This window comes from Canis lupus, chromosome 25 (assembly GCF_048164855.1).
Source record: "Canis lupus baileyi chromosome 25, mCanLup2.hap1, whole genome shotgun sequence".
Classification (NCBI taxonomy): domain Eukaryota; kingdom Metazoa; phylum Chordata; class Mammalia; order Carnivora; family Canidae; genus Canis; species Canis lupus.
This window is the reverse complement of record NC_132862.1, coordinates 37770971-37792172: the sequence shown is the minus strand read 5'-3', so window position 1 is coordinate 37792172 and position 21202 is coordinate 37770971. Positions and strand designations below refer to the sequence as shown.

General features: G+C 46.8%; 1 protein-coding gene across 2 annotated transcripts; it reads right to left on the bottom strand.

The window, feature by feature from the left end:
• Positions 1 to 111: 111 nt before the first annotated feature.
• FOXJ2 (forkhead box J2) lies at positions 112 to 19752 on the bottom strand. 2 transcript variants are annotated; one of them, XM_072799135.1, is made up of 11 exons: positions 18586 to 19752; positions 12071 to 12417; positions 10712 to 10786; positions 9903 to 9971; positions 9578 to 9718; positions 8923 to 9121; positions 6012 to 6413; positions 5545 to 5646; positions 4773 to 4982; positions 4039 to 4137; positions 112 to 2881 (listed from the first exon to the last, which is right to left on the bottom strand). In XM_072799135.1, the coding sequence occupies exons 2-11, from the start codon at positions 12401 to 12403 to the stop codon at positions 2793 to 2795; spliced, it is 1719 nt and encodes a 572-aa protein (XP_072655236.1). In that variant the 5' UTR covers positions 12404 to 12417; positions 18586 to 19752; the 3' UTR covers positions 112 to 2792. The 2 variants fall into 2 exon arrangements, with proteins under 2 accessions (XP_072655236.1, XP_072655237.1); XM_072799136.1 differs by lacking the exons at positions 12071 to 12417; positions 18586 to 19752 and adding an exon at positions 11718 to 11930.
• Between the last annotated feature and the right edge of the window lie 1450 nt (positions 19753 to 21202).

Sequence of the window (21202 nt, the reverse complement as noted above, 5' to 3'; positions counted from 1 at the left end):
TAGGGAAGGGGTCCAAGGCCAGTTGAAAACATAGGATTCCACTCTTCTCCCTTCCTACCCTGGCAAAAAGAAATTTGAGACCAGCACCAGTAAGATAAAACCATGTAAACGTTCTTCTTCCTTTTCTTTTTTTATTAAGAAAGCATGCAAAACACAACAACAACAACTTGTGAGATCACACACCCCCTTGCCAGCCTGCACCAATGCAAAGCATTATGGGTGGTACAAGGGACTCACCAAACCAGAAACATGGGGGTTGAAGAGAGGAAAGCAAGGATGAGTATATCTATACCAAATAATTGCTCTTCCTGTCCCTCTCCTCCCATTTCTCCCTTATGTCCTCTTATAGGCAGTGAGGTCCTGCAGTTTTGCACACATCACCCAATACAACAACGACTATACTTCGAGCCCAGCCATGCTGGACCAATAAGAAAAAGGAGTATTGTTTCCATTTCGTGGAGGGGAGGGAAAATGGAGGCCCAAAGAGAGTCAGCTTTGTCCTGTGCCATTTAGCCGGGCTGAGTTGAAATGGAAGGAAGCTAAGATCCCAGGAGGCCTGATGGCCCATCTCCAGCCCTAGCCCCAAACTTCAATTACTCCGGCAGCCCACCAGAGTCCTAATGAGACTAGTTTTCAGAAGACACAGTTGAAATCGTAAACAAGGGACATTTACATGTACAATTTTGTCTACCCTTGCAAATCCTGTGCAGATCTGAGTAGAACAGGGGTTGAGAAGAGAGAAGTGATCCTCTGTAAAGAGAGTCTTGGGGAAGACAGACGGGAAGTTGTGTCTAGGAGGCACCTTGACTAGAAGGAATAAAGAAGAGATGCCTAGAACAGACACAGGGCAAAGGCATTTTGCCACCCTCTAAGAGAGATTCTCCTTTCCTCAATGGGAAATATCATGTGATACTTCAACCCCACTGACAGCCCAACAGCGGGGGATTCAAGCCACTCACACCCTCATATCTTACAAAGAACTTCACAGAAATAAAGTGCTCTTTAGTTAACCGCCCTTTCCTGCCCCTCTGCTTCAGCCTTCTTCAACAAACTCTTGCATATAACCCCCTTAAAAAGAAAGGAAGGGGTGGGTGAGGGGAAAAGCAGAAGAGTGGAAAGCCAGATCTCCTGGAAGTCATGGGTAATAAAAGAATATGAACAAAAAGCAGAAATAACAGAGAGAGTGGCCTTGTCCATTCCTTACATGTCATTCTGTAGCTTTCAGAAAGCAAACATTCAGTGAAATAAAAACAGAAGTAAAATTGCTCTTCCCTCTTGCAGCTAATATTCAACAGTTAACATTAAACATACACTAAGTGCTTTGCAGCAGTAACTCATGGCCACTCCTCATTAAAGGAGAGAAGTTTGTTCCTTACCTTTTTCTGGGCGGGGGTCTCTCTTAGCCCTCATAAACTCTCCTCTCTAAATTATTTACTCCCCTCTACCAATTTCCTTTACCCCCTCAGAAGCCTAATGGCAAAAGCTTCAGCCCCAATGATCTGGATTTCAAGAGAAGCATTTGCCTACACAGCTAAATAACTGAAATACTCCCTGCCCATGTGTATACCAACTTCTCTCTCTCTCCTCACCTTCCTATCATCGACACCATAGGTTTGGCTCTGCTACGATCAGTGGGAAAGAGGTTCCCATCTTGCCCTAGGAATATGATGAAACTAAGAGTGTTAATGGCTTGCTTTTCTTTCTTGAGAGTTCTAGAAAATGGGAGAAGAAAATAAAAGGGGAGGAAGAGGTGAGCAAACAACTGAAGGAAGACAAAATACTATTTGCCAAATGAGAAAAGGGGATTGAAGGATAATTTGTAAGTGCAAATATGAGCCACATTTAATTTCCAGAGAAAATTATGTTTAAACATTCAAAAGGGTTAAATTGAAACTATCTCCTAAAAGCTGAACCTCTGCTGTATGGTTGTCCTCAATCCTACCACAGAAGCAGAGTTCTGGCTAAGACCAATCTATCTCCAATAGACTAAGGGGTAGGAATAAGCCAATGGAAGTTTCCAGTAACATATAGAAACTGACCGTTTTATATTCCATCACCCCTCTACAGCACTTGACTCCACCCAACCCAGACTTCTTATTCCACTAGGATTTTATTATCACCCTCCTGCACCACCACCATCACTCTCACCCTAGATGGGAGTGAGGATTGGCAGAGGTAAGAATTGAAGATCTAAAGGGACAAAAAAGAGCTCAGAGGACAAAATTAGCACCATTGAGTAGAACCTGCAAATTCATGGCTATGAAGCAGTGTTTTAGATCCCTTTTACTTGAGAATGTGGCTTCTCTAGTACTGGACTGAACTGACAGGAACAGAAAACAATTTAGGTCCAAAAGGTGAGATCAGCATTGAGCTTCTCAAAGAGAAAGGTCAATCAAGGTTTGAAACCTTTCTCTGTGGCCATGAAGGCCTCACCTTCCAGCCAGATTTTAAATTAGCAAGGGGTGAACATGGTCTGTGGGGGAGGGACAGGAGACTGGGGATAGCATATAACCAATAATAATAATAACAATAATAATAATAATAATAATAATACCATAATAAGAATAATAATAAAAGAATTAGGAAAAACACAAGAAGGAAGAGGAAGAAGGAGGCAGGAAAGAGGGGGTTATCTTCGGCAGCATCTTGCGGTGGCTTCTCTGACAGAGCAAGAAAAAAAGAGGATATATAACTATATACAGCAAGGAGGAAGGGATGGGCTGGGACCGCTCTTGCCCCACTGCCGGACTTCGCCGCCCAGCCCTGGGCTCATGGCCACTTTCCATGATGCCCTAAGTGATCAAGTCCCAGTCGAAGTCATCAGGGATCTCCTCATTGGCGCCAGGAGGTGGAACTGGTGGCCGAGGGACCATATGGTGTGCTGTTGGGAAGAGAAAAAGAAATTAAAAGGAGAGTTATTCTATCCATCTAGATTGGCAATGCTCAGCCCCAAATAAGGGGCTGGTGCCCTTATTTGGCAATGCTCAGCCCCATGAGGAAGGGCTGGTGAAACTATAGTCCTTATCAGCCGAGTTATTTTTGCTGCTAGCCACCACTTCAGTGGTGGAAATAAACCAGAGCAAACATAGGTCACATGGCAATTTAATACTATGCAACCAGTAAGAATTATACTTATGAAGATCATGTAATAATGAAAAAAATACCATATAGAATGTACTATTATATAAAGTCACAGTACAGGAATTTGTAAACATATTAATGTATAAGGAATGCATGAGCCGAGAGTCTGATGTCACCCGAAAAATTGAAAACACTTGTGGTTAGGCAAGATAATAATAGTGATTTTCCAAAATGTATTTAAAAGGGAACGATCTGCTCAATTTATACTCTTTATGGCAAGTTAGGGTCTCCTTCCAACCCTCCCTACCCCCCATCAGAGGTAGTTCAATCCCAGATCCCTGATACGAGGAGTCAGCTGACAGGAAAGCAGACATGGGCACAAAGCAGGTATGTCTGGATGATATGTTCATTGTATCTGCCTGATCATGTCTTCCATCTAGATTCCAAAGCTGGACATAAATGTTCTATATCTTGGGTCTGCATGCATGCTTTTACTTCCTTTTTTTTTTTTAAGATTTTATTTATCCAAATGAGAGAGAGAGAAAGAGAGAGAGAGAGCACGAGCTGGGAGAGGGGCAGAGAGAGAGGAAGAAGTAGGCTCCCCACCGAGCAGGGAGCCCGACTTGGGGCTCAAACTCAGGACCCCAAGATCATGACCTGAGCTGAAGGCAGACCTCAACTGTCTGAGCCACCCAGGCATCCCTGCTTTTACTTCCTTTTATGATCATAGGCACAAGTTTTGCTTAAAGTAAAGCAATCTTCTTTGGTCTCCCATGACATATGCCTCCCTCACAAATGGGCCCACCCTCCAGCCTTAGGGATCATGAAGGCTTACCTACTCCCAGCAGGGGCAAGCAAAAGGGAAGAGAATGCAGGCTCAGAGCCAGAGGAAAGCAAAACAGCTCATCAGGGCAGAGAGGGTTGGGTTGTTGGAGAAACAAGCTCCCCAGCTCTTACCTGGGCGATTGTATGCTGCTGAGTCCTGGGTGGGGATGGGGTACATTGGTGATGGGCCAGGATAGAGGTGGGGGGCTTGTGGGTGCACATAAGAGTTCACTGCCAAAGCAAGATAGGAGTTACTTGAGTAAGCTTCATTCTAGTCAATGAAGTGGGCCCACTATAGAGGGGGAAAGAAGTACTCTGTTTCCCCTTCATATCTGCTCTCTTCCTTGCTCTGTTTGGTTGCTCCAGCAAACACAAAGGCTTTCTGCAGGAGCTGTTGGTCCTCACAGCTTAGGGTAAGAAGGGACCCTAATTGTCCCTGGAACTATAAAATACCAAGGCTATTCAAAGGATGACAAATATAGAAACAGAGATAGAAACACGATCCTTGAATCTCTCTCGTTTCACTGGCTTGAAGATCATGTAACCACAGAGAATCACAACACCACCTGATATGATCCAGGTTGGGGTAGCCGAGACACAAACTTGGAATGGGCACTTTCTCCTCCCTTTTCTTAAGTAATTCTGATCTCCCAAATTAAGGTGTAAAAAGAGAATCATACAGTTTTTCAGTACGGGACTTTACTAATACACTAAACCTTCAGTCAATGTAGTAGACAAACTAGTCCCACTGTTCAGTTTGGGTCACTGCTCATCAGATGATTTTTCTCAACTCTCTTCTGTCCTTTACCTCCCCCTCTCTTTTTGTCATAGTCTCCACCTCCTTGGCAACTTGCTTTGTTCACTACCTTGGTTCATGGCTGGCTCTTGTTTGCCACTGGTAAGGGCACAGGAGTCAGCAATACGGGCAGGGGCTGGTGGCCGGTGGGAGCCCCCTTGTGGGGGCACATGACCAGTCTGAGTGAGGAAGTGGTTGAGAGAGTCACACAGATTGGCAATGTGATGCTGATCGAGGCTCCAGTTCTTCTGCTCTGCCTGCCGCAGACTCTCCATCAGTTCTGCAAACAGAGAAGCAAGAAATGCTACCCTTTGCAGAGGTCCCGAAGCCCCTACGGTATTTACCCCTATCTCACTGATTCCCAACCACATCATGAATCAACGCCACTGACTAGGTTCATTGCCAAAAATAAGTGACATCTCTTAGAGCTCTACATTTTCAAACTCTTCTTCTATTTGCTCCTTACTAAATTCTTATTATAATTTCCATCTCCACCAGTAAAGAAAACAAAATTTCAAAGTGAGCAAATGAATTAGCCAGTAAATGGTGACAAAACTACAAAATAGTGGTCCAGGTTTCTGAATTCCTGAGAGCCTTCCCTCTCTAAGGACAGAACTAGCCAAGATAAAACATGGTCATATTTTTAGTGCATTAAGGCAAAATTATGAAATTTGAAAATAACATTGGCATCATCCACGTTGGGAAATATGGAGGGGAAACAATGGAATCCTCCATCCCCACACTTCATTTAACCACTCCCTTCTGCTTTGCTGGTTTCTACTAGGCTTTCAACTCACAACATGCTCCTCTTCCCTCTGGAAGAGGTTCCTCTCATTACTCACCTGAGAACTGTGACTGCTCAATGCTGGACCAGTTGAGCCGATTCACCATCTTAAAGCTTTCCTTTAAGGAGTCGATATTGGAGCACCAGTCAGGAGGAAAGGCTGTAAAGAGGAGAGGAAAATGGATAATAAGCACTCCGAGTATGCAAGGTTATCAATTATGTTACCAAGATAATCTTAAAATCTCTCTCCCTGGAGATCAAGAACTAGTAAAGCTATCAGATGCTTAGGGGATAGGCAACCTAGCTCACAGGCAGGAGAATATGTAAAGCAATCACAGGTGGTCAAAGAAGTCTGTAACATGGAGCTCTAAGTAGCAACATCTGCTCACTCAGAGATGCTGTGCTGGGGGATCGAGGCTAGAGACCCACTGTCAGCTTCCTAACCAACTGCATCTCCAGGCCACAGTCAGAAGAAGGGGGGCAGTTGGCCCTCCTCTCAGATCTCCCTGCACCCTCCTCACTCACCAAAGCCAGTACTGTTCATAGGAGCCTGGCCTTGTGCCTGTTGCTGTGGTGGCGGCGGTGGCTGCTGGGCAGGGTGGGGGTGGGGATGGTGCTGATGTGGGTGGTAGCCTCCGTGCTGCAGTGGGGGTGGATGCATGGTCATCACAGAGGGAGGCCCGTAGCCTTCAGCCCCCGCCGGCTTCCCACCTGGTGGGGTACAACCATCTGGGCTTGGGGTGTGCAATGGAGGAGCACCCCCTACAGCTGAAGGGCCCTGGGCTGGTGCCTGCTGTGGCTGCGGCTGTGACTGTTGGGGTGGTGGCTGTGGTGGTTGCTGCTGCTGCTGCTGAGGTGGCGGCGGCGGCTGCTGGTACATGTAGTAGTTGTTAGAGGGTGGCATGTCCCCCAGGAGAGACGAGAAGCCTACAGGGTAGGAGGAGATAGCCAAGTGAATTGGGCAATGCATTTTTCTTTTCTTTTTTTTTTTTCCAAAGATTCATTTACTTATTTGAGAAAGAGAGAGCATATGTGAACAGGGGGAGGGGCAGGGGGAGAGAGAGAATCTCAAGCAGATTCTCCACTGAGCTCAGAGCTCAATCCCAAGACCCTGAGATCATGACCTGAACCTAAATCAAGAGTTAGACTCTCAACAGAGTGAGCTGCCCAGGCACCCCAATGCATTTTTCACTAAACAAGATTTCCACGATTGAGATGGGAGGCCTTGGGCAGAAACCCCAGACTTCCAAGGGTAAGGCTATTCTAGGAAGGCAACGGTCCTCTTGGCTTCCTCTGCCACCCACCATTCTCCCACCTCTAATAACAGAAGGAGTGCCTTGATAGTGCGGCAACTGCTAAAATGTTAGCAAAAAGGTCAGCCTGCACCTTTTTATGCTATTCCTCAGGGATCTGGGGGTAGGGCTGGAATCAAAGTGTCAAAATAAGTCAGATATCAGGTGAAGTTTAGAAAGTAAATTACAAATAAAATAAAGCCATTGGGCACCTGCTCTCTCTTCTTCTTTACTGTGTCTACACTCTTCTTGGATTCACTACCAACAAATGGAGTTGGATGAAGTGTAGAGCAAGGATAGATGAAGTTCTCACACATGTTGGGCAGGGGAGAACTAGAAACTGAGACCAGGTAGGGGCTTTCGGCCACAATTAAACTTGAGTAAATACTTGGCAGTCCTCATTCAATCTAATTTTTCACTTTGTTTATGAGAGCCCCTTCCTACTCCCCACTCCTGATCAACCAATCATCTGGCCTGCACTCATTCCTCAAGCAAAGGCTATAATCTTAGACCATAACGCTAGATCTAAATCCCCCAGGATCTAAGAAAAGAAATCTGGGATGCCTGAGTGGCTCAGTGGTGGAGCATCTGCCTTTGGCTCAAGGCGTGATCCCGGGGTCCTGGGATCGAGTCCCACATCAGGCTCCCCGCGAAGGACCTGCTTCTCCCTCTGCCTGTGTCTCTGCCTCTCTCTCTGTGTCTATCATGAATAAATAAAAATCTTTACAAAAATAATTAATAAGTAAATAAATAAAAGAAGAAATCCACGGCAATTAATATACATTTCCGAAAGGTGGCTTCCAACCATTTTCAATCATCTCATTCATCTCCTGTGGCCTGTACAAGGTGACTGTAGGAACAAGAAGCTCTGATGCCTGACCTGAAGTCTTGACCCCTACCTCTGATTTCTTTAAAACCAGAAACAAACAAGAATCACAGAGGGCTGGACCAGATGATCTCTCAAGGAGACTTCCCAATAGGAACTTTAGATTACTCTTACATGGTAATTTGGGAAATTTGAGTATGGACAAGATATTAAGGAAGTATTATCAACTCTATTAAGAGTAATAATGGCAGTGGATAACCAAGTCTTCATCATTAAGACTGCACACTGAAATAGTATCCATAGGTGAGATGACATGTCTAGGAATTGCCTTAAATTACTCCAATTAAAAAAAAAAAAAAAAAAAAAGCTGGGTGGTAAATGAGCTGAAAAAATATTGGTACCTGTTAAAATTGGGCCATTTTAAAAGCTGGAAATCCAAGAGTTTATTACACTGTTTTCTCTATTTTTGCATCTGTTTGAGATTTTTCCTAATAAAAATCCACATGGGGTGCCTGGGTGAGTTAGTTGGTTGAGGGTCTGACTCTTGATTTCGGCTCAGGTCATGATCTCACGAACTCAGGTGGTGTGATCAGGCCCAGAGTTGGGCTCCACCTTGGCACAGAGTCTTTTTAAAGACTAATTCTGTCCCTCCCTCTCTGCACACCTCTCTCTCTCTCTCTCTCTCAAATAAATAATCTTTTTAAAAAAAACAACATAAATAGGGGCACCTGGGTGGCTTAGCCAGTTGGGCATCCGCCTCCAGCTCAGGTCATGATCCTGGGGTCCTGGGATCAAGCCCTACATCAGGCTTGCCTGCTTCTCCTTCTTCTCCCTGCTTCCTGTTCTCCTTCACTATTTCTCTCTCTCTCTCTCTCTCCTTCTCTCCATCTCTCTCTCTCTCTCAAATAAATAAATAAAATCTTTTTTAAAAATCAGTATAAATATAAATATACTAAAGAATTAATTTGTCTCACAGTGAAACAGATTCTGAGGGAAAGGAAACCACTGCTGTCCCCTGGTGGCCATCCTGTAAACGACCTGCTTGCAGCCATAAAGTCACTGCCCTTAGTTTTAGAAGAGGAATCCCTCCAACTCACTTTCTGAAGCTAATAACCCAGCCTGCCTCTTGAAACAGCTGTCCTTCAGAGCTAAGCCAGAAGAGTGTGACTCCAAACATTTTTGGTTTCTGAGATGGTTCCCCTGACCAGTGATCAACCTCTCCTTGTATGAAAAATAAGACAGAAGGGAGAGAAGAGAATGTTATCACCCATTCAGGAGTATAAGGACGTTCATGGCCTCATCCCAACTGCAGGCTCACCATGCTGAGAGGAGGAAGAGGATTTCTCCAGCATGGATTTGTAGAGGTTGCGAAAGGACCAGCTTAGATCCTGAAAATTGATCTCTGAGTAGGAGAATTTGAAGTCGTGGTTGGTGTTATAGAGGGGAGGGGGACCCTCAGCACTTTCTCGGCCTGGAGCCCCTGCTCCTACTGCTCCACCATCCACAGATCCTGTGCCCTGCAGAAAGGAGGGAGTAAGAAAGACTTGATCCATGTATTACGATAAGGACCCAAACATCCCCTTAATGGTCACCAAGCTCTCTGGCTTGTCTTTAGCCTCTCCTAACTTTTCAATGAATAAATACCCTGTCCCTTCCTATCTCCTTTATTCCTATCATGATGTACCTCAAGCCTTTTTCCTAGGCTCTGTCCATCTTCCTTTCTCATAACCTTTTTGGTTCCTCTTCTCTTCTCACCACTTTTCTTGCCCCTGATCTTTCCCAAAGTTCTGTTACATATCCTCTCTCTCTCTCTCTGTCTCCCTCTTCTGCTTTCCCCTTCTTTCCCAATTTCTTTGCCTTATACGTCACAGATACTCAATACATCATTTTGAACTGGCAAATATAGGAATCTGTTCAGCCACCCACTCACCTACCCATCCATCCCCGTGTACCCTGAAATCTCTACTTCTTACCTGGCTGTAGCTGGTGATAGATGTGGGGCTCTGAAGTGACATCTGAGGATTCCCCTCAGAAGGCAGTGAGGCTTCTCCACTCCCTGGTACACCTCCCCGTGGGCTTTTGCTTGCCTCCTGTTCTGGTGAGTCTTGGGATAGCTGAGGGTTATAAAAGAACAGAAATCTAGAAGCAGAAGCTAAACATCCTTCCGAGATCGATGGTTTCAACTCTGCTGGTATTCATCCTTTGCCCCAAACATAGGAAAGGACTGAATATACAGAAAAGGATGTAGAAGGATCAGCTGTCTCAGCAATGGCATCTCCCCATGAGGTGCAGACTTACATCATCATCTGGAGGATGTCTTCTCTTTCGGGAGATGTCAGGGCAGGTGTCGATTGTCCAATATGAGCCCTGGAAAGAGAACCATCCCCAGAGAAAACAAAATCAGTATACATGGAAATTTCCACCTTTGGAAAAGTAGATATTTGGGAGAATTTCCACACACACACACAAAAAAAATAAGTTATATTAAGAAAAGTAACTGGAGAATCACAGAGAATCCTGAGGGTACTGGCTATTTTTGAGGAGTACATTTGTCCTAAAAGCTCAATGAATAAGTCAGAGGTATGTGATCCGAACACAGGCCTCGATTGTTCTGGAGGAGTAAAATGATGGTATTTAGTTCAAAGAGCTGGAAATGCCCAGACACAACCCTCCCCTTCTGTGTGATCTTAGGCAATGCTCTCCTGAACTCCAGCATCCACATTGATCAAATGAAGACATTGATTTATCTTTTTCCTTTTGAAGATAAAAGTGATGGGCTTTTGTATAGAAAAGTTCCTACAAAGATTATTAAGTCTACCTTTCACATCTAGAAAGAGTGCCACACATAAGAAAGGGGGCATTAAAGTCAACTTTACCATAAATAATTCTATTTAAAAAAAAGATTTCACAATCTTTTTTCTTAGTCACCTGTGCTCGTGGGGGTTCACAAACACGATAGCCACACTCTTCCTTTAAGAAAAAAAATAAAGCTGCTTCTCTAATTAACATTATTTCCTCTTCTGGGTAATTAAAACAGCCACAGGACTCTAGGCTGTCAACTACTCTCCTTCCTGCTCCTCCTTTCAATGCTTACAGGAGCGTCTCACCTTCCCAGGGTCATCCCGAGGTCTGGGTACCTTCCGGAAACACTTGTTGAGAGAAAGGTTGTGCCGAATCGAATTCTAGGGAAGCAGAGAAGCAAGTTAGCTTTGAGCATTGTGTAAAGCAGAAAGTTTTCCAGTAGGACACAGAGGGACAGACACAAAAGGATGTAACATACGTAATAAAGTTCCGGTATCTGGCAAACTTAGTACCTCTTAATTATACTGATGGAGGAACTTACCTAGCAGATAGTGAGAGCAAGGAGATCAGAAAATGCAGAAATTTAATCAATGGGAGGTAATGCCTATAAATTTAAGTACCAGGTGCTTCTGGTATATATATATAAAACTACATAATCTTTCTGGTTATATAGTTTTTCAATCTTTCACCCAACTGACAACAGGTATATAAACACCTCAAAATCACATCTGCCCAGTTTCTTAATTCATTCTGCCTCCAGTAAAAGAATAATACTTTAAAACTGTTTATATAAATAAAAACAAAATATAAATTAGGAACAAAACAAAGGCACAAGTTCACTTTTGTTTTCTCCACAGCCCACAGAATGCTGCATTTGGAGGAAAGAAAGAATGTTGCATATGTGTGTTGAGTGAGGCTGGGGGTTGTGGTAGCTAGCAGGGACACACTCATGAAGGAAAAGCTGAATGCTTTCAATAGACTCCAGATCATTATCTGGTTTGTATGTCAACTAGTGATTTACAGAGCAAAAGAACTACATTAAATCCCCATTCCTACTCAACAACTGGCAAATGAGTTACTGTTCCAAAAGATGAAGAACATCAGTCTTTCTTTGCATGGAAGAGGAGTTTTCTTCTTCCTCTATTGCCAGCCAAACAACTTATCCTGTTACTACTTGCTTGGTGAATAGGCTGTTGGTGAAAGACCTAATCATCATCAGTAGTAGTAGTAGTAGTAGTAGTAGTAGTATACAAATTTCAAAAGATGAGGACTATGTGCAACAAAGCTTTGGAAATCTGATGAGACTCCTACCTCTAGGTAGGAAGAAGCAATGCCATGCCTTGCACAGTGACTTGAACATAGTAGAGTGGCAATAAGTATTTGTGAAATGAATGAATCTCCTTTTTGAGGACTCAGAAGGTAAGAGGGTATGATGAGCAACAGCATCCTGCCATCCTCATAACTACACTTAGTGGCTCGATATCACTGGAGTTTCCCTGATATACCTTATGAAAGTTGTTCAACTCTGAAAAAGAGTAGGGGATGGGAGATATAAGATTTTAAGTTCACACATCTCTGAAACAGGTCAGAGTGGACTGGACCAGGTTATAGGAAGAAACAAAAGTAGAGAAAAAGATTGTCGCAAGTTATAGAAGCCATCCCACCTTCCAACCAATGCCAGCATTCTTGTAATAGGGGAAGTTATCACAGATCCAGCGGTAAATCTCACTGAGGGTCATCTTTTTGGCGGGAGAGGAATTGATGGCATAGGTGATGAGGGTGGCATAGCTGTATCGTGGCTTGCCATCCTGGTGCACTGCTGCGTCGTCTTTACTCAGGGTGGCATTCGGATCTGTGGGTGAGCCTGGGGGACACTTGCGGCTGCCACCTGGAGGCCCAGCCTGGGAGGCACTCCCAAGCTTCTCAATGGTAGCTCGAAGGGTCAGCTGGGGGAGCCAGTCTATGGAGGTGAGGCTACTCTCTAGGTCAGAAGCCATGGTACTTCTGGGTTCTACAGAGGAGAGAACAAAGAGGAGAGGAAAATAGAATAGATGAGTGTTTTATCTGGTTACTAGCACCAAGTAATATTCAAATCTTAGTTCTTTAAGGGAAGTAGAGTTTCTTCCCTCTCTAATTCCCATGGGAGACTGTCACAGGACAGTCCTCAACCAAGGGTCCCCAAAGCTCCCAAGCAATATACCACCAATCACCTACCAGATGACAGACTGGTACTTACCCTGTATCTTAATGTAGAACATAGCCAACAGGACTCTCCCTTCATTCAGGACTAAAAGAGAACCCACCAGTTGTGCTATTCCCTCAATTCTCCTTACTTAAACCCCTACAACACAATATCTTAAACTATATCATATTTTTTTGAAAACTTAATAGACCATATAAAATCAGCCAAAGTCTACTCTCCAATTATGTGATGCTTGTTTTATTTACATACGACATCCACAGATAGCACAAGTGAACATGTAAAGAAAAACAGAGTAAACACAAGTATACACCAACGAAGCACACACCAACACTTTTAAAGATGTTTCGTATTAGATAGATTTGAGCACTCACCCTTTTTAATCCCATATATATGCACATGAGGCATATGAGATTTATCCCAAGCAGGAATTATATATGACAATCAGCAAAGGACAGATGCAAGACACACACATACACAGTGGCCCCCATACCCAGAGATCAGTTAGGTATACAATGTACATTACCAGCAAAGCACAAAGTCACACACAGATGTAACACATCCTGAGCACAGCTGCCCACACCTTTAAAGCTACCCCTGGTATGCTCCCGCCCACAGACACCAACACCAGGAAGAAGTCATGGGCAAGGACCTCCCACCTCTGAGCCCGCTGGGCTTCACTGAGCCGGGGGGAGACACCCAGCTGTGTGCACACCGGTAACAATCAGATAGCCTGGCTAAAAATAGCCACTCTGGGGCTAAGAGCTGGCTCCCCTTCTCCCGCCCCCCTCCTCTCTCCTTCCTTCCCAGCCAGGCACGCAGGCTTGCTGCACCTCCATGCAGACTCCTGGTGCTGCCAAACCGCCCACGCCTGATGTTTGCACACCCTGCCGCCACCCACACAGCCTGGGCGCTCTTGCTGGCAGAGAGGTGCAGCTAGAATGAAATCTTGTGGGGCGGGAAGGGGGGGGAGGAGAACGCCGGGTGCTGCTTTCTGCTATTGCAGGGTCTCGGAAGGCTGGCAGGAAGCGCTTGGTAGCCAACTGGCGCTCCCCGAGTGCCCATGCCAGCCACCCGCCCTGAGCACTCCCTGCTTGACAGGTTTGTGCCTGCACAGGCCTGGAGAAGCCGGCCAGTATTTCTTTCCCATATCCCTGTTGACAGTCCCACCAGGGCTTTTCTCAGGAGGAGCCGGGGGTAGCTGGCCCTGTACAGAAACACATCATGTCTGTAATGTCTAAATCCGCACCTGGATGATATGCACAAGTGTTAGGACTCCACACGAATCTACACACTCCAGAGTCAGAAGCTCAAGCCCAGGTATGACTGTCTCCCCCTGTGTTCTGACTCCAACACATCTCACAGGCTGTCAGCTCACTCCGTCTCCCGTGGCAGTGACTCTCCTCCCCTCGAGACTGACCCTCTCTCCTAAGGATCAGCATTCTCACTCATGTCCCTGTCCCCCAAGGTCCCCACCCACACAATCTCTGCATGTAGGCACATGCACCCTGCGCCGGGCTCCTCACCAGCAACACACCCACTCCACAAAGCTGAAGGAAACACCTCAGTGCCTCAGGGGCCTGAACAGCATGAGACCCAACTGAAACCGAAGAACTGCCTGACAGGAGAAAGGGGTGAAAAAAAAAAAGCTATGTTTATAAATAGCATCATGAAGGGATTTCTCCTTCATCCTTAGCTTCTTTCCCCACCACCATCCTTTCCAGCCCACCACCACCATTTTGCCTTAAAATCATGGAAACTCTTGGACACTAATAGGGACATTTAATCATTCCAGGAAGGTTCAGACCTCCTAGCACATTACCAAGTCAAAACACCACAGCATCCAGGGTAAAGCAGGGCGCTTGGGGCAATCATTGGTCCTGCAGGTGGGTAATCACAGCCGAACAGTAATGTGACAATAAGCAAGTGACCAGAGTTCTCCTGGGTCCTCCCCAAAAGGGGAGGTCTGTAAAGAATTTCCTAGTATCTCCTGCTAGGAATCCCTAGGAAACCTCATCTTAAGAACACAGAAGCCTTCCGCAGACCCTTCATTTGAAAGTCTCTCAACACTGGACAAGGGACATGATAATACATTTCAAGCAGTTTACAGAACCCATTTGGCACATGCCAATCACTCTGAACTGCGGAAGGGGAAGCGCTCAGCCTTTGCTGATTGTTCTCTGATCTTCCCTAGCCTTACACCAGCACCAGGTTAGGAGAGGTTAAATTTAACCTTTCTCCAGCACTCTCTCAGTCAGCCCTCCAGATACTGCCTGGCACTCAAAATATATCCTAATCTGGGATGCCTGAGTGGCTCAGCGGTTGAGTGTCTGCCTTCAGCTCAGGTCATGATCCTGGGGTCCTGGGATCGAGTCCCACTTCAGGCTTCTTGCAGGAACCCAGCTTCTCCTTCTACCTATGTCTCTTCCTCTCTCTCTCTGTGTCTCTCTCATGAATAAAGATAACCTTTAAACACATATATTTAAATATCCTAATATATACATAATATATATTATATATAATAATATATTATAATATATATCCAAATATATTAGGATATATATATCCTAACATACATATCCTAATAATATATATATTATATATATATATCCTAATATATATATATCCTAATATATATATATATATACCCTAATCTGACCAGATTCTTGTAAGAAGCTTGCAGTAAAAGGTCCTTCTGATCTTTTGGCACCATGCTCCCTTTACCCATCCCACTTCCTCACCCCCATCACTTCCCCATTCTTGAAGGGCAGCCCAGTGCACAGAACCTTAGAGATGAGGTCCCTCAGTTCTATTCCCAACCTTGACACTGACTCACTCAATGTCCCTAACCATCTGGTGCTCCCTGAAGTCCTGATGCCTCAGTTTCCCCCTCCAATAAAAGGGATGAAGTCATAAACACTGCCAAAGCTTCATCCTTGGAGGGAAGTGAATGAAGCTTAATGAGCTCGTGGCTGCTTCACATTCCATGCTCCCCAAAATAATGGCACGAGGCTAATGTGCAGGGCTATTATTAGAAAGGCAAACAAGAGATACTTCCATTTCTCAGTCCAACCAACCTAGTTACCCAGACCTCTCTCTCCAGGTGGGCCTCATGCCACTGGGCTTGGGCAGAACCTAAGTCAGGCTACATTCTTCTCTGCGCGCTGGAAGACTGAAAGGAAATACCCATAGAAACTGGGAAAGGCAGCCAAAGGGCAGGCTCCATCACATCCACAGGACGTCTAATTAAGACTACAGTACTGGGAGAAAGGTGGAGAAAAAGAGAAAGACATTCTGATGGAGTGGATTAGTGACCCTAGATGAGATGTGTAAGATCCAAAATAATAGGTAAAGTTTTCTTCCCACTTTATCCAAAAGGCCAGGAATTGTTCTCTGGATGGTGCCAAGGTCAGGTACTCCGGAATGATAACTTCCTGCTCTGGACGGAATGCCAAAACTAATAGAGCAGTGGTTAAGTTTACCACATCACCAATTACCAGTCAGGCTGCCTGGGTTTCAATCCTGGTTCCATTATGTCCTGGCTGTGCAAGCTTGGGCAAGTTACTTAACCTCTCTGTGTTGTTTCTTCATCTATAAAATAGAGATGATAACTGTACCTGCATAGGGTTGTTGTGAGGATTGCCTCAAATTAATATTTTAAGGCATTTAGCAAGTGTTATGTAAGTATAACTATTATTATTATTTTGAATGGGGGAAAAAAAGAGAATATTAGAAAATAGAAAGCAGACCATAGAGGTAAGAATGGAAGCAGCAAACCTGCAATGATTCACATTACCAAACCTGCACTGAGTTTGCAATAGCTTTCAGGATGCCAGAATCTAAAACTTTTACTTTGGAGATAGTATCACCCCACTACTAACCAATGCCAGGACTAAGTAAAGTCCAAATATGAAGGAACGAGGGGATATCACCTCTTATTTTTCAGCAGGGACCAAGTCTAGTCATAAGACATGATCTGGAAAACAGCACTCTCTAAATCATAGTTAATCCAACCCAACAGCCATCTGCTTCCAACAGACACCGCAGAGGCAAGGAGAATTAGGGAAACTCCGTCCCTAATTCAGGGCCAGTTACACTGTGTGGTGGTGGTACACCTGGAGCTGTTGTGATACAGTTCACTCTGAGCCACTCAACAAGTTGCATTCCAGCATCTGGGAAAGCATTTTGGGAGAAATAGGTTGCTATTACACCAGAGTCGGCTCTTTTCACAAAGCAGGGGAGGGAGTTCTTGAGTTAAGAGCCAAGGATCCTCATGGTTTTGAGACCAGAGATATCAGAAATTAAACTCTCCTGCTGGCTCTAGAAGAAGTGACCCCAGCATGACACTGAGCTGCCCTGCCATATGAAATGACTTTCGCCCAACCATTCGCGAGGGTTCCCGCTGGCCACGGCAGGCCAAGCCTCTCCTCCAAGCAGGGAGCCTTACCAGCACCCTCTCCAGGTCCTTGAACAGAGGCACCGGCTTCTAGAGGCCTACCAGAAACATAGGATTCTGGGTAATTGGAGGCTTGGTCTGAAAAACACATGACTATCTCCACACACGTACCCACTCAAAACAGAGCCACATTCACCTGAATTAGGAAACACAGGCACACCATGTAGAGAATGCGCAGCACAGCTATACAAACCTAGATGATAACCCTGTCTCATATACCACCACATAAGGTGGTTTCCAGGACCAAGTGGCTGTATGTAGGGACTTAGGCAGCCCATTATGGCCCAGATGCAGAAAGAAGAAACATAAAAACCCACTTAGGATGAAGTGTTGCACTTGGTTTTGCTATAGGTGCACATAGAAAATGAGAGATGTACTAAAGGCAAAGCAGGAAAGCGGGCGCCCAGCTAGTGATCCCAGGCTGCAAGACACACTGCTAAACACGTAGCCCGGTGTCAGCTAGAAGGAGGTCCTGGCACCTTTTTCCTGCCTTTTCTGACAATGCTGGGCTTTGGTGATTCCTGCTCGTATCTCATGAAAGAAACTTAAATAAAAGATTCCAGGGACACACAACTGAACAAGAAATGGGAAGGGAAAAGATGAAACTATTAGGTGGTTTCTGAAAGAAAATTCATCACAGGTCAAATCTCCCTGGTGATCAACTTTTTTAGACGAAAGACTGGAAGGAGACTGAGCAGCAACACCCCTCTCTTCCTAGCCAGGATCTGCTTTTTTCTGATGAAATGGCGGTGAGGACGGGAGCTGTGGACAGGAGCTGTGTAGGGCACAAGGACAGGCGTACAGGGCCAGCATTATGGAAGAATTTCGACCCAGGAGTTGGTGTTCCCCTACACCCTTTCTTCCTGCCTTGGGATATTTAGGATTTTCATTTTCCCTCTGGATTTTATTGATAGAGGCATGCTTCCATCCGGAATGAGTATGCCGCAAGAGGAGGTCTCCTGGTGTCTGAGGAAGGGTGAGTGGGGACAGACTGACTTTCTTGTCCAGGAGATGGTAATCACAGTGGGTTGGAGAGAACAGCTCTGGTAGACAGACATTAAGCTGACGGAGTCTTACAAGGTAAGAACAGGTAATATCAGTGGAAGCCATAGCCAAGTCTAGGCCATGAAATGCCACGATGACTTTAGTGAAGTAAAAAAGCCCAAGAATGGGGGGCAGTATGGGATCCTGGTTGGGAAGTATCCATCATTATTACACAGTATGGATGGAGTTCTGAAAATGCAGGTGTTTGCTGATATTCCTCTGACCTCAGCATGGAAACATACCCGTCCCTAGGGACCTCAAATGAATCCCATCCATCTAGCCACCGAACACTAGGAAACCCATTTCTCAGAGCCTCTGCAACAAGATAGAAGTTTGAATCCAGGAGCTTCTTCAGAACACATTCCCCAGAAGAGTCTCTTTTTCCTTCCCCAGTGATGAAACCCAAGAGCCACCATCTCAGCCCCTCCTACACCCACTGGTACCTAAAGAGGACAGAGAAGGTGAAAGAAAGCACTAACCTGTCTCCAAGGTTCCCCCAGTAAAAGGAGGGAACCACCTGGTACTGGAGTTTGGGGTTGGAGGGACTCCCCTCTTCAAAGGCAGATGAAGGGTCTCATCCTCAGTGGCTCTTCCTGTACTTGGCTGAACATCCCAAACTGGGGTGGGGAACCGGGTCCCCTGAGGATGAGGAGCGGAGGGAGGAGGAGGAGGAGGAGGAGGAGGAGGAGGAGGAGGAGGAGGAGGAGGAGGAGGTGGAGGAGAAGGAGGTCCTACCTGGGGAAGGTGGCACACCCCCCACACCCTGCCAGTTACCCTGGGGAGGAGGGGAGGAGCCTCTCCCAACCAGGAGTTGTCTCCTCCCCCTTGGGGGAGTCCCCCTCCCCCCCAAACTGGATCTTTCGGGAGTGGAGGGCTCTTTCTGTGTGCTGGAGATCTGAGCGGAGGGGCTCTGCCCTGTTCCACTGTCTAGGTACAAGGAAGTTGAGAGGAGAGTTCTTCCCCTCTCCTGAGAGGCCGAAAGCCGACTCCTCTTCTTTTCCCTCGAGTGTCCTCCGCTCCTGGATGTGAGGACTCGTCTCCCCTGTGAGTACTGGATAGGATGGAGGGCGCCTACTCCAGAGGCATTTCCTCCTTTCTCTGAGCCTCAAAAGTCCTGAACTGCGGCGAGTGTGCGTTTGGAGGGGCGGAGGCACGCTGGGCGGTCTCGCTCGGTCGGCTTCCTTTAGCAGGATCGCCCCGTCCACTCCGGGAGGTCGGTCCCCCGGGCCAGGAGGGGGGTGTTCCTCGCCCCTAGGGGAGACGAGACGCTCCTCGACAGGGGTCTCTTCGGTCCCTCGCCCGAGTGGAAAGGGTCTCCGCTCCTGCGCGGAGGGAGGCTGCTCGCGTCCCCGCTCCCGCCTCCGCTCCGGGGGCGCCCCCGAGGGTGGGGTTCTCCGACGCCCCGCTCTCCGCGAGCTGGCCTGGGTAGCAGGGTCCGGGAGGCCGCGGCTCCCGACTCGGGTCCCCGGCTACCGTGGCGGCAGCGCCTCGTCTAGTCCCGTCCCGTCCGGTCCGCTCCGTTCGGCGCGCGAGGCCCCCGGCGCTGCCACCCCTCGGGCTCCGGCCGGTCCGGGCTCCCGGGGAGCCAGAAGGCGGACGGACGGTGGCGGGGCTCGGCTCGGGCTCGGGCTCGGCTCGGCTCCGCTGCAGGCCCCGGCTCCTCCCCGGCCTCCGCGCCGCGCTTCGCGCCCCTCCCCCTCCCCCGCCCGCCCGGCCGCCGCCGCGGCCGCCGCCGCCGCCTCCCCGCGCGGGTTAAGGAGGAGCCGGCGGCGCCGGGAGAGCCGCGGGGCCCGCAGCCCGGGGACGCGCCGCCGCTCGGGCCGCTGCAGCCGCGCGGCCGCTGGACCCCGAGCGCTCCCGGGCGGCGCGGGACGGCAGCCCCCTGCGCTCGCGATCGGGGCAGTGCACCCCCCGCCCCCGCCCCCCGCCCCCCGCCTCCAGGGCACGCCCGACACTGTCAGCCGCAGTTTTACACGCGCCTTGCGGCGTGTTCTACACGCTACAGACCCGAGGCGCTCTCCCCGGAATGTCTCTGATGGCCTTCCCGGTCCCCGGAGATGCTGTGTCAAGGGTGATGGCGTTGGGTCGGGGTCAGCCGGTTACCCTGACATCATCCTGGAGTTCAGCAAACGCCTGGGCGTGTAAAGAGATAAAGGAGCATGCAACGGAGAGAACTGCAGACCAAACTCTGTATAAACTTGAGCAAGGCCCCTGGTCTATGGAACCTTAGCGAAGAGGGGACCTCGAGACTCGCCCTGAGTACCCACGAGGGCTAGTGCAGAGACCTCATGAGATGACTGATGTGAACATGCTTTTTAAACTGTACGGTATACAGAGGTTGCAAAACATGGTTTCTCATTGACGGGCTTGTAACCCGTCTTATCCTGAATGTCACCCAGTATGGCATGTTCTCTGCCCTTTACAGAAAACCCCCCACCCAGAGACTGAAAAGGCCACCAGGGAGCCCACCTCTACTTTTCCTCCTCCAGTCACATGATTCCTCTGGAAATCCTTATATACTTCATCCTCTGACCTATTAAACTGTTATCATTCTACTTTCCATCATATAAAATAATATGAAGGCAAAAATGTCATCCACGAAATATTCAAATTCCTCCAAAAAGACTAAATATTCAAGATTACAGCTTGATTGACTACATTATACATCAAGATGGTAAAGTCTTTTATCTTCTGGCTAAATGTATGATAGTTTAAGTTATACATATGTAAAATTACTTTATAATTACAGTGTGCCCAGGCATTGAGCTAAGAACTCTGCCTTTATTATCATATTTAATTCTTCCAGTGATCCCATAAGGTACTACTATTATAATACCTATTTTACAGATGAGAAAACTGATTTAGAGATTATGACTGTGTCTAAATTCACATGATTAGCAAGTAGTAAAGTCAGGACTGAAACTAACAAATCCAAATAACTACAAAGACCCAACTCTTAACTTCTATTTCATTGCCCTGAACTGTCAGAATCAAAAACCACCCTTAAACTTATTGTAATAGAGATGTATGGGGACAGATGGTAGTGACATTTGTGATTGAATATAGCATAGTGGATACATGTGTCCAATCACTAGG